We start from the raw sequence: 14,179 nt of genomic DNA, 5'->3' as shown, positions 1-14,179 counted from the left end.
TAATTCAAAGTCTCATAATGAAAGATGCAATCTTTTCAATATACAAAGTCTGGAAAATAGACGAAAAATATTGTCAATGAAATTTTTATTTAATTTATTTAACAATTATATCGACTGTCCGGAACTTTTATCAAAATTTTACTTAAATGTCCCTCGCGTTAATTCCCGTAATATGTGTCAAGTTTTATACCAGATTATATAGAACGCAAGTAGGAAAAAGATCCATCATATCGAGGTTAACATTGTTATACATCGCCACCAGTAATCAAGTAAAAGATTTAGACACATGTCACGATAGTCGCCCTCGGTTCATTCGAGAAATAAAGAATTTAATTTGTGCTCAATTCTAATTTTATGGAATATTTTATTGGTTTTATTAATTATTATTTCTTATATAATAGTTAACAAATGTATTATACTTCTTATATTTAATTATCGCTTATGTTTAATTTATATTTTAATACATACATTGTGTATTTTGATATTGCGTGGTGAGACTACCTGTAAGTAGAACTTTTGCCGAGATAGTTTTCAAATGTATTTTGGATGTAATATTGTATCTACTATTGGTTGTCCTAATTAAAATAAAATCAAATAAAACTTATAACGAAACAAAATAAACTTTTTTAATTTAATATAATAACTTAAATAATTATCTTTTTTTATATATAGGTAAGCGACTAGAAATAGGTCAATATCATGGTCAGTGTTACCCTTTAAATCGTACCAAACTTTAAATCGTCAATGCGCCACTAACTTTAGGAACTGTTTACCGTGACAATGTCAAGTCCCTCGTGCCTTTTACACTAGATGACTCACCCTTCAAACCGGAACACAATAGTAAATTAAGTATTCTTAGGCGGTAGAATATTAGATGAGTTCTTAATGTAATAATGCATTATTAATTAAAAGACTTATTCGAAACTTGATCAAAAATAGCGATTTAAAATCCTGGCAAGTATGGGTTTTGAGGTTGAAATGGAAAGTAAAACATCGTACGGCACATGTATACCATTGACCCGTATTATAGTATCGAGGTGCAATAAGCTCCTAGCCTTTATCTCACGAGGGCTGGTACGGACGAAGTTTGCCAGCCTCGATTATAAAGATTTGTCCGCCAATCGCCTGCTAAGTGACAATACTCGTTGACAATGCGTTGAATTGTGGGTCTTTTGAGGCTGAAAGTGCAGAGACGATACTAACGCACTTAACACAGAAAATTTCTTAGTCGTTTACAATTAACACAAGAAATTGTCATCAAGAGGCGTTCCGTCGGAATAAATGTGATATGTCGAAGAAGGAAAATGCATTAGTGTCGCTACGGCTCTCACCGCAACGCACAGGTTCACCGGCGCACCTATACTTTATTCTAACCATAAGAGGAGAAAAGCCAAATAAACAACATTTGACAGCAAATTGAAGCGATATCATTGGTCGAGGGCTTGAATGATCTATGATACGGAGTATGAATGGCGTTTTTAACGTCGATTATGGTATTATTGGGTCTATGGAAGACAAGTTAAACTTGATAATAGTAATTAAATGGAATAGAGTATTATAAATAATAGTATATTGATATATTATCGATTCCTAAAGAAACGGCGTTTCGAACGTCGACGACACTGTTATCGGAATTTTGGAAGCCGAATGAAATTGGAAATAAGTGGCCGAGTGCAATAGTGTTGTGTTATAAATGAAGGTGTATTGACCACGAGTTCCCCGTAGGGCGGCACTCACCGTCGGCGTCGGGGCGCGCGTCGGGCGCGTGCGCGCCGCACGCCAGCAGCAGGCGGCACGCGGCGGCCGAGTCGCGCCGCGCCGCCAGCGACAGCGCGCTCTCGCCGCGCCCGTCGCACGCGTTCACCTTCGCCCCTGCGCACGCACACCGCCCTCGCTCATCGAGTTCATCGAAAAATACACTATTTTATGTTTTTAGTTCTCATCTCTGATCATTGATACATATTGTGTGATGTGATATTTCCGAGATCATTGTGAAATGTATTTCTTTTTTATTTTGATGTGATATTGTATATACTGTTCGTTGTCCTACTGAAAGTATAGTTCGTGAGAGAATCTTGCAGTTTCTGAAGCCTTGATCATGAGCAGATGACTAGTTTGACCCTTTTTTTTTTCGATGGAAAAACGCTTTTACGCGTTTCCACGTGAAGTGGTGTATGTGGGCCCGCCAGCGCTGAAGGCGCCGGAACACCCACTAAAAAACCAGCGGTACCCACTCCGTCTTTTCAGCATCACGGGATCGCTAATTTGACTCTAATCTGATTGGACGTTGTTCGATCGCAACTTATGACGTAAACCGAATGTTCAGTTTTTAATTAAGTTATCGAACGTTAATTTTTTTTAATCTTAATAAACTCTAATTTTAAATAGTAAATTGATTATATTTTTCGGTATCTTATTATATATGCGTATTGCGTGAAGCTTCGCCCAAATCAGTCCCCTGCACCGCACGCAGACGGGAGATACGGTAGCACAGAATGTACACAGTATCCTGTGTATAAGGGAGGGCGGCGGCTCACCGTGGCGCAGCAGCAGGTCCATGGCGTCGAGGTGCGCGGCGTCGGTGGCGGCGTGCAGCGCCGTCTGCCCCTCCTTGTTCTTCTCGTTCACCCGCGCGCCCTTCCTGATCAGGATCTCCATCACCTACGAGATTATTAACCATATGCTCATCAATGGTTTTTTTTATGGCATTGGTTGGCGGACGAACATATGGGCCACCTGATCACGGTGAGTGGTCACCGCCGCCCATAGACAACGGCGCTGTAAGAAATATTAATCATTCCCTACATCACCAACGCGCCACCGACCTTGGGAACTAAGATGTTATGTCCCTTGTGCCGGTGGTTAGAACCAATGGCACCACGCTAGGGTATAAGAACTTTCAAATATCCTTCCCACCTTATTCTAAACACGATCTAGTGACTGTATTTTTTTTCTGGGCCTACCAGGATCTGTGCACAACCCACACATACATTCTCCTACCAACCAGCAATACTCGGTATTGTTGTGTTCTGGTTTGAAGGCTGACTGAACCAGAGTACAGGCTCCGAAGGTCGGTGGGGCATTGGCGATGTAAGGAATGGTTAATATTTCTTACAGCGCCATTGTCTATGGTCGAAGGTGAGCGGTTCTTCGCCGGTCCGCCTTACGAGAGAGCGCTACCTGTTTCCTCTTGGGGTAGACGCTGGCGGCGGCGCAGTGCAGCGGCCGGTCGCCGGTGCCGAGGTGCTGGAAGTTGACCAGCTCGGCGATCCGTTCGTTCGGTATCGGTATCGTTACTTGCTGCGTGCACTGGAGCGCCGAGAGGTCCTGGAGAATATGTGAGCGATTAGAGAAACACGATGAGCCGAGATGGCCCAGTGGTTCAAACGCGTATTTCTTAACCGATGATTGCGGGTTCAAGCCCAGGCAAGCACCACTGAATTTTCATGTGCTTAATTTGTGTTTATAATTCATCTCGTGCTCGGCGGTGTCGGAAAACATCGTGAGGTAACCTGTATGCGTCTAATTTCAACGAAATTCTACCACATGTGTATTCCGCCAACCCGCATTGGAGCAACGTGGTGGAATATGCTCCAAACCTTCTCCTCAAAGAGAGAGGAGGCCTTTAGCCCAGCAGTGGGAAAATTTACAGGCTGCTAATGCTAATGCAATATGAAAAGAAATAGCCAGGAGGCGATCGTATCATTTATTAAAAAAAAAAACTATAAATGTAATAATTTTTGATATTTTTTGGTGATGTAAATTTCTAACTATGAGTTTAATTATTTACCTAAAAAAATAAAAGTTACTATATGCGTTTTAAAAATCGCTAAATAAAGCGTGCGGGAATTATTATTAAAATGAGTTCGTATATGTCACCTGCTGTCCTAACGACGATAGTTGTTTCTTCACCCTCGCCGGTTCGGCCAGTCGACACGCTTCGAGCAAACAATGGCCGCGAAATTCGACTAAAATTAATAAAAATTCGATTTTAATATAATAATTGGCAAATTGAACCAATCTCATATTATATAAAAAAAACCGTTTTTTTTTCTAATTATTGACGTGACGTCTTTTAAATGTATGAATGCCGGCTGCACTCGTGTAAAAGCATGACTTGTGCGTGTACGTGCGAGCGAGAGCGCGGACAAACGAAAGAGACGCACGATCGGCCTAAGTGACCTGTGACGCATCGATCTCTCTTCCTCTCCGTCAGCGGATGCGTCCGAGTAGTACGTTATCAAACCGCTACAGATAACCAATTTTTTTTTTCGAGCAGATGGGCCACCTGATGGTAAGGAGTCACCACTGCTCATAGCTTGAGAAAGTTTAACCATTCCTTACGTCACCAATGCGCCACCGACCTTGGGAACTATGATCTTACGTCCCTTGTATTTGTTACACTGGCTCACTCTCTCGTCGAGTGAGTGGGTGGTCCCAGGCTTGCACAAAGCCGTACCACCAAGTGGAATTGCGTCATTTCAGCAGGAAATCACTGAACTAACTTGTCACCGGTAATTGAAAATGTCAATTTTCAAGAGAAGTAGGGTGACCAAAAAAATTGTGAACAGTAATTATCCAATCAAACCAAATTATAATTGTACAGTATTCTCATTTGGTTAACAATAATTTATCGAGCGTGAATTGTGAAAAAAGTGATTTGCACATAGGCGAGTACTTACATGACAGCCGTTCTCTCAGCTCGCGAGAGGGCGCCACGTCCAGCGCGGACTTGCCGTGGCAGTTGAGCAGAGTGGGGTCCGCACCCTCACTCAGGAGGAGGGAGCACACCTGAAAGATATATTTTCTTATTAATATTCATAGGTGGCAGACAGAGTGGGCCACCTGATAGTAAATGGTCACCACTGTGCACTGTTAGAAATATTAACCATGCCGTACGTCATCAACGCGACACCGACCGTGACCGTTGCCTGTACCGTACCAGAACAAAAATATACTAAATATTGCTCTATGGATATACAATAGTACACATATAGTATGTGATGAGTGGGTAGTACCCACCCAGACGGGTTTACACGAACCGTAATGAAATGAACGCAATATATTAAAACATGAATCCCTTATTTTCCTCTTAAACGAGACATGTAAAACTATTGTAAGAAAAGTACTTGTTAATAAAATATGATTTTGATTATATTAGCCCTAATTTAGGGAAATAATAGCTTCAATTCCAGTATACTTTTCTTTTTTTTTTTTAATTAAAATATTTTGACAAGACTAAATGATTTGCCGTCCTTTTTTAAATGCACATGAGTAAAAGAGATAGATATACTATAACTAAAACGTTTCATTTCCGTTTCACTATTTATTTTTTCTTTATACAAGACAATTTATTATACACACTGGATGCAAAAGGTAAGTTAATTATACACTTTATACGATCTGGCAGCCCTGATATGAGTTTCCATTCCTACTGACCTCCAAGCGGGCCTTGCTGGCGGCTTCGTGCAGGGGAGTGAAGGCCCACAGGTCCGTCGCGTTCACGTCCGCCCCTGCGCGCACCAACAGCTCCGTCACCTCGTAGTGGCCGTACGAACACGCGTTGTGCAGCGGGACCAGCCCTCTGGGGGGGAGAACGAAGGATGAGTACATGATGTATAATGTATTAAAAAATCAAACTAAACTATAAGCAAATCAACTTAAAAACGAATTATAATGAATGAAATATTTCAGAATAATTGTAGTCACCGACAGTTTCCAAAAGCGTAAGCAAATTAATAACCTAACTAAATGTCTGAAAAGACCAAGGACCATTCACTAAATATATTTTCTTACCTACCTCTAACTACATCAACTACCTAGCCTAAGTTACTCCTGATCATATAAGCCGTTGGCCAGAGAGAGTCCCGTCAAACCCGGTCAGAGGCAAAAGCAGAGCAGAGCGGCGCACCCCTTGTCCTTGGCGTGCACGTCGGCGCCGCGCTGCAGCAGCAGGCGCACGGCGCGCGCGCGGTTGTAGCCCGCCGCCAGGTGCAGCGCCGTGGAGCGCCGCCCGTCGCTCGCGTGCACGTTCACGTTGAGCGGCGTCAGCAGCCCCGCCAGCCGGTCGTCCGCGCCCGAGCGCGCCGCCTCCAGCACGTCCGCGGCGCAGTACTCGCCTGCGGTGTTAGGTCGTGTCACGGCAGAACGCTACCTCGAGCTAGTTCTGTTGTGTTCTACGTGCCATTACTAGAGTTTGACGTCGCGCTAACGTTTCTTACAAATTATTTACATAGTAGTATGGTATGGGCGATATCCGATTCTGTGACATCGGTTGTGATGTCTGCCACGCCTACAAGAAAAGGCGTTTCACACGGTTCGATTTTGGGTTCTTTCTTATTCCTAATACATATTTATGATAACCCGTATCTCGTGTGACATTTTCATACTTGAAAATCATACATTATTTGATCGTATAACTATTTAAGATTTTCAGACATAATGCAAAACCAAAAATTAAAATATTCTTTATTCAAGTAGGCTCATAAGAGGACTACTGATTCGAAAAGTAGATTCTACCTAGAAGAACCGATAAGAAACTCAGTAGTTACGCTTTTCCACTTTTTTATTTACATATATATTATTAACCCGCATTGGAGCAGCGTGGTATGAATATGCTCCAAACCTTCTCCTCAAAGGGAGAGGAGGCCTTATCCCAGCAGTGGGAAATTTACAGGCTGTTTTTGTTAATGTATCTATGTCAGTAAAGACAATATTTTCTTTATATAACTTGCCTATAAATCAATAAATACTAAATCCACCCTTTTTTATCTTTCATATAATCTTGTATTGAGTATACAATATTATTATAAATGTTTTTATTTTTTTACGTGACCTTTAATTTTTTTTTTTATTGTGCCGATGTTACAGTTAACTATTTACTAATTAATTCTAATCATAATTTTACACTGCATAATGTTAAAAGTAATTACTTAAACTTGAACGTGAATTATATTGACCTTGATATTTTTAACGTATGATACTCATTCTGATATATCGTGATAACTTCAAAACCGGCGTTCTAAATTGCAAATGGAAGCTTTAATTAGGAATACGTACGTGTAAAAAAACGAACGGAACGATCATACTATTCGTCAAAATTATTACGATTCGACTAAACCTTGGATTTTAACATTCGTTTCTAAATAACATAACTTACAAAACAATAATGACTCAATGTGTTTTGTCGAATATTTTAGAGGCAATTTTGTTTTACTTTAATATCATTAGGACAACCAACCAAAATAAAAAATAAATTACATTGACGGACGTTTAAGTAAAATTTCAAAATATTCACAAAACGCTCTGACGCGCGTTCAAAAAAAACAGTGAACGTTTACACATTTTAGATGTTGAAAAAGAATAACTACAAAGTTTCTTGCCGGTTCTTCTCGGTAGAAGATTATATATGTAGATACATTCCCAACCGGTAGCAAGTTCACATAATACAGTTTGTTAAATGACGATTAAAAGTGCTTGTAAAAGCCTACTGGAATAAAGTATATTTTGGAATTGAATGATAGAAGATAATACGGAACTTTAAATTGATTCAACAGAAAACAAGAAGTATTAACGTCGAAACAAAAGACTTGCGACAAAGAGATTCAGCAAGGAAATATGACGCTGTCCTCCTAGACAATTTCGGTCCCAGCAATCTTTGCCAACGGAGAGCAGCATACATGTGCAAACGCTCACTCTCTATTCCCTTACTCACATAACGCGATCGGGCAGCAATAAGACACGTACGGAAAGTTCAGAAGTATCAGAAGTAGGAGCAACGGCGTTACGAGCTATCCGAGACACACTACCAATATCCAACTTCGCTGAAAATTCTTTGATAGAAAAGCAAACCCGAAGCCTGGATTTGGACTCGTGTCCAGATCTATAGACTTATAAGCTCGCTACGAGATAGTCAACAAAATACGAACCAGTGAGAACAGGTCGGGTCGCGGAATCGGCGAGATCTAACGGTGTCTTGCCTTCAGTGTTCCGTATGTTCGGATCGGCGCCGTGCTGAAGGAGTGCTGGAAACAATGATCAAGATTTTTTTTTTTATTATGTAACCTTTTAACACTAAATAATAATACAATCACGTCCAGCATAATTTTAAACGCTGCAATAATTTTACTAGACCTTTATGGTTTTAGTCTATTATAGTGGCACAAAAATCTTATCTAGAAATTCAGTGTCTACGGATAGAATTGTCCAATTAACGTAATTAAGTCATATCTTAGTTCTCCAAACCTGAACTAATTAATATACTTGGAAGATAATCCTTGGTGGCGGAATTTGTGCAAACCCGTCGGGGTAGGTACCAACAATACTTAGTACTGTCATATTCGGGTTTGGGTGAGCTTTGTAACTACAGACACAAATTACATAACAATTTAATCCCCAAGGTTGGTCAAACATTGGCGATGTCAGGATTGATTTAAATTTAGTCTAGTTATCAGGTGACGAAGGCTGGCCCTTATGATGGACGGACACATAAAAGCACTCACCGATACAGACATCCACCTTCCCCTTCGCGGCGGCTTCGTGTAACGGCGTGTAGCCCCAGTTGTCTCTCGCTGCGGGCGGGGCTCCCGCAGCGAGCAGCGCACGCACAACATCCGCGTGCCCGAACGAGCATGCGTTGTGCAACGGCTGGAGGCCCCCCTCATCCCGAGCTTGTAAAGCCGCACCGCCAGCTATCAGGATTTCGACAACTTCTCTTCTTCCATAGCCTGAAAATTTGATTTATATTAAATAGATAACATCATAAAAATCTTAATGAATCGATTTTTCATATATCAGCATCCATTCGTATGGCCCGATTTCGTTCTATCCCACTCACACACTTCGCATGCCAATTGCAGTTGCCTCTCTACATTTAGAAAAAAAAACGCCAACAAAAAATTAATTGAATTATATATTCAAAATAAACATGGATCATTTTAATTCCGTTTTATTTTAAGGTCATATTAAGTACAAATCATACTCTGTAAAAATTACATTGTTTAGTAATGTTATGTTTTTGCTATCCATACTAAAAGAACAATCCATAATATTTACTTTATTGACAAGCGTTTTATGTGCTTTTGAGATAATTATCAGAGTGTGATAATGGTGCCACATAGGTTTTACAACCTGATGAGCAACGCAGACTCCATGGAAATTAGTGCTTGTTAGATCTTGATGGGTGTAAGATTGCTATCAGGGTTTTAATGAGTACAACAACAGTACAAATTCATTTCTCTAAAAAATATTCCTTATACATGTAAGTGACCAATGTCTCATTTCGATATACAATAAACAACAAAGTTAACAGCTGGTTCTCTACATTTTTTTTTAAATAAACAGCCTGTAAATTTCCCACTACTAAGGCCTCCTCTCCATTTGAGGAGAAGTTTTAGAGCATATTCCACCACGCTACTCCAATGCGGGTTGGCAGATACACATGTGGCAGAATTTTGTTGAAATTAGACACATGCAGGTTTACTCACTATGTTTTTCTTCACCGCCAAGTACGAGATGAATTAAGAACACAAATTAGGCATATGAAAATTCAGTGGTGCTTATCTGGGTTTGAACCCACAATCATCGGTTAAGATGTACGCATTCTAACCACTGGGCCATCTTGGCTCTGAGTCATAAATCAACAGTAAATCAACATATCACAACTTAAAGGAACAATATTAATGGCTCAATACTCATTTTATTCATCAGTTACTGTAGTACAATAACCATTTAACAAATATTGTGACCCAACAATAACTAGTACTTTAGTTAGCTTCATATATGTGACACAGAAACTATTGGTAAGTAACCTAATGAAGCGAGCTTGTATTTTATACCTTAAACCTATGACCTTCCCTCCCCACATGACATAATATTACACCCGAGGGAGTCAATTATTCTTAAGTTTAAAAACTAGAAAAAAACATTGTGCAAGCTATCGAAGTAGGATATTTAAATGATGTATTCAAATAATAACATTAATTTAATTTTATGTAGTGTTAAATCAAATTGGAAAAAGACAGAAAATACTCAGAAAACAAGTTCCGAGGAATTAATGTGTAATGTTTTTAATTAGAATCAAATCAACTACTGAGTAACTACTGGTGTTCAGTTTTTTAAGGAGTTTAATATATATACATATATAATTTTAATTATTTAAATTTCAACTTTAAGTAATCCAGGTCACTACAAAAAGATTTTTACTATTAATATAAAATCTGTAACATATTTTTAGGTCAATTCATTTTAGCATTAGCATTTTTTTTTAGCATTAGCAGCCTGTAAATTTTCCCACTGCTGGGCTAAAGGCCTCCTCTCCCTTTGAAGAGAAGGTTTGGAGCAAATTCCACCACACTGCTCCAATGCGGGTTGGCGGAATACACATGTGGCAAAATTTCGTTGAAATTAAACACATGCAGGTTTCCTCACAATGTTTTCCTTCACCGCCGAGCACAAGATGAATTATAAACACAAATTAAGCACATGAAAATTCAGTGGTGCCTGCCTGGGCTTGAATCCGAAATCATCGGTTAAGATGCACATGTTCTAACCACTGGGCCATCTCGGCTCTCAATTAATTTTATATTATGAATATAATAGGTAAAACTGCAGTAATTATTGTTACATAATTATATATTTTATAAACTACTGTATATGTGCAGAAATGACTGCTTTTTAAGTCTATCTTTATTTATATTGTACATGTTATTTATAAAAAAAAAGTAAATAAAAACAATCAATCAAGATATTACCTAACTAATATAAGTATAACATGTCATGACTCAATGTTACAAAAAAAAAAAACACAGAAACAATTGAAAATAACAAGGAACTAAGCAGTAAAGGAGATAAATCACGACATTTGGCGCAACCAACAACCGTGAACAATTATGCAATTAACAATACAGCCTTTCACTTTTTTATTGTTTTCGTACAATAAACTTCATTCGATTGATATATTTGATAAATTAATACATAACATACCTGCGGCGAAATGTAGAGGTGTCGATTTACGTCCAGCTGTATCCCTAGCATTCACTGTTTGTGGTGTAATTAACTTTTTCACTCGAGTAACATCGCCAACTTTGCAAGCCTCGAATAATTCGCGAAGAGGGTCCGTGGGCGCCGGCAACGAGTCCAAAGCCGAACCGAGCATAGAACGGCGGCTCGACATGTTCGTTTATCACATTTAGGACTATTTTTATTACACTTCCATGTTCGGTTAAATAGAATTATCAGACGAAAACACGTACAATTACAGCTGCTCTTAGGTCTTTTTGACAATTGTAGTGTTACTATACTTAAATCAAGGATTGCTCAAAATAAATATATATAATGTAAAATGAAAAATGCAAAATATATTTTTCCCATAATATGTATATTTTTTAATCGTATCAATATGTTCAGAAAAAGCTTATATGTATAATTTATTTTTACTAAATCGTGTATACTTTTATTTTACTTCTATAAAAAGTTTTAGAGATCATAATATTTATTTAAAGTTACTGTTGGGTTGGGGGAAAATACTCCTCGATCGGAATAAAATATTACATTAAATATTTAATTCTTCTAACATACATTTATCATTTATTGAAAATAAAAATAAAATTAAAATAGTTCAGTTTTAAGTTTTTGCCAACTCTGGGGTAATATTTTTTAATGGCCACTGTTATAAAGATAGGTGTAACAAAGAGTAAATAAAAACTAAAATACAGATAAAAATATTTTTTATAGTTATTTATGATATAATTATATATACATGAATAATGTTTATTTTTTAACTTTTGTATATGAATTATCATTTCAGAATTATTAATTTACAAACTGTAATTTAGTTTATTTAACATTCAAATTTGAATACCTTTTAATTTTTTTATAAATAATTGACTGATTAATTTACAAAAAATATTTTACACTTAATTATAATTAAAAGGGCTTACGGCTTTTATTATTAATTTATAAATAAATTAGTATTTTGAATAATGAGTGTTTGTTATTTTCTAAACTTCTAATAACGTGACATTTTAATCTAACATAATATTCTATATTTTATTGTCTATGAACGTTAGTTGACGAAATCAAAATGGCGTCTTTCACAGGATAGTACATTTATCCGCCGCACACGGTATAGTATTAGAAAATACAGTGGATTGACTTTTTGTTTGTGCTGAAACTGTTTGTGAACGGATACTCAGTGTTTTTGTGTTAATTTATTTACAACGTACAATCTGGAATTACTTTTCATCGCTTCCAAGTTTCCGCAAGGTATGTCCCCTTTCACTCATCGAATATTTTAAATGGTTAATTGGCAAATTATAAGCTTAGATATAATTGTAATTGGGAAATATACATAGATAGATTTTAATGTTACGGATAGATATTTTGATGCAGTCCGGAAACTGCGTTCTTTAGTTCAGTAGGTGAGTCAGATGAACAGGTTTCTGTCGAGGACGCGACTAGTAGGCGAGGCTGGGTCAAATCTTCACTTTTCATATCATTCATGTCGTGCCATCAACGGCGTAGCTTCTGAGACCTCACGTCGTGCCGTATGATTTTGTCGCTAGCCCGTCAACTCGACTAATTCAATTAGGCGCGACCCGTGCAATTTCTCTATTCTCGGAGTGAAATAATGCAGTGTTTGTGTGCATTTTCACTTTTGAATTGCAGTGATGTGTGTGAATAGACTATAGATTAGATAATTTAAAATCTGAAGGTAAACAAATATATAAATTATTTTCTGCAAACGTAACTACATTTGCCTATTGGTGTAATTTAAAAAAAAAAAGAAGAAAAATTTCGCGGCAATTAAATTAAATTAATAAAGTTTATTTGTGTACCAATGGTGCTAATTACAATTTAACATTCCATGCTAATGAGCTCAGAGATAGACAAAAATTGCTATGTTGATTTAGTATTTGCTTATAACTATGTAAAATTTGCCATGCTGATAGTGTTATCATGGTTATTTTTTATCTCTAGTCAATGTAACTGTTCTTTCCTGCACTATCTTGTTGCACATTTTGTTTGCATCCTTTACAAATGTTGAATAATTTAATTAAGATAACAGTTGTGATAAAAATGTGGTACATAGAGAAATTACATTGACAATTTACTATATTAAAAAAATACTAATATAGATCTATTATTATAAATTAAAATTATTTAAATAAGGTTTTATTTCAATAGCCCAGTATTTTTTTTATTGATTAATTTCTATATACATATATATACTTTATAAACGGGCAGTAAAATATCCCCCTGCATAGGAAAGTTTTCTCCTTTAAGACTTGGCTTGTTCCAAATTTAATATTTACAAAAAAAATATAAGTAAAAAACTTATTGGCTAAAACAGCAATCCCACTTAAAAAGTTATAGGTAGATATATATTAAATATTACATTTGATGTTGTTTGTGAATCAAAATTTCCAATGTACATTTAGTAAATATCTGTCTTAACAAAAGGTTTATTTATTTTTATATCCATTACCTAATAACAGAAATATTATTTTAGCAAAATAGATGCCCAGAAATGTATCTGTTTTCAAATGATATAAATTTGCTGTACTTTCTATCAACTAATATTGACTGTTTAGAAAAAAAAGAAAGCTTTCATTGACTTTTTTACTCGTTTAGCCCGGTACGCATAACAAATAAATGAGTTGGTGATGAATCAACTGTGAGAAAGCATCATTGAATGATACAATCAATTAGGAAACTGACTTAAGCCAATATTTTTCATATCTATAATATGTAATAATATTTATTTACATAATATACTGCTACTGTACAAATGACGAATGCATGTATATATATATATATATATATATATGGTATTAGGGTTTGAAAACTGGTTCCCACAACTACTGCAGTATTATACTGCATAAGTTTCACGAGAACCTAAATTTGTTTGGGATAAGTTCAAATTTTTGTTCTAAAATAAATGTTACAAACAAAAAAATATTTTTTAATAAGCTATTATTGATGTATAAGCAATCTTCCTAGTATAAAATATGAATTGTTGTCCTCTATGCGTATACTTTAACCATTCACCTGATTGTTATGAATGTATTGTGAGTTGATCTGCATACTTCCGCAAATCTCTTGGAAAAAGGCAAGAATTTTGCTTTGTATATTTGCAAGCAAAGCCGGAATGAGTGGTTACTATTATTATAACATCTGA

The 14,179-nt window shown here is 36.9% G+C and overlaps 2 protein-coding genes across 2 annotated transcripts in view; one reads left to right on the top strand and one right to left on the bottom strand.

Annotated features, from left to right (window-relative positions):
- The window catches only part of LOC125074796 (poly [ADP-ribose] polymerase tankyrase), a 37,114-nt gene extending 25,843 nt beyond the window's left edge, over positions 1-11,271 (bottom strand). The window contains exons 1-10 of the mRNA XM_047686222.1: positions 10,984-11,271; positions 8,502-8,726; positions 7,929-8,024; positions 5,912-6,119; positions 5,440-5,584; positions 4,683-4,791; positions 3,880-3,968; positions 3,181-3,327; positions 2,538-2,661; positions 1,738-1,872 (exon numbers count right to left, since the gene is read on the bottom strand). Coding sequence (XP_047542178.1) covers positions 1,738-1,872; positions 2,538-2,661; positions 3,181-3,327; positions 3,880-3,968; positions 4,683-4,791; positions 5,440-5,584; positions 5,912-6,119; positions 7,929-8,024; positions 8,502-8,726; positions 10,984-11,173 — 1,468 coding nt within the window. The 5' untranslated portion in view covers positions 11,174-11,271. The remainder of the gene's footprint in view (positions 1-1,737; positions 1,873-2,537; positions 2,662-3,180; positions 3,328-3,879; positions 3,969-4,682; positions 4,792-5,439; positions 5,585-5,911; positions 6,120-7,928; positions 8,025-8,501; positions 8,727-10,983) is intronic.
- Positions 11,272-12,063: 792 nt separating this feature from the next.
- Positions 12,064-14,179, top strand: part of LOC125074803 (serine/threonine-protein kinase 10) — a 48,587-nt gene continuing 46,471 nt past the window's right edge. The window contains exon 1 of the mRNA XM_047686229.1: positions 12,064-12,264. The gene's annotated coding sequence lies outside the window, so the exon portion shown is untranslated. The remainder of the gene's footprint in view (positions 12,265-14,179) is intronic.

This window comes from Vanessa atalanta, chromosome 28 (assembly GCF_905147765.1).
Source record: "Vanessa atalanta chromosome 28, ilVanAtal1.2, whole genome shotgun sequence".
In the NCBI taxonomy this organism is placed as follows: Eukaryota; Metazoa; Arthropoda; class Insecta; order Lepidoptera; family Nymphalidae; genus Vanessa; species Vanessa atalanta.
The sequence above is the reverse complement of the archived record's forward strand: the minus strand, read 5'-3'. Positions and strand labels throughout refer to the sequence as shown.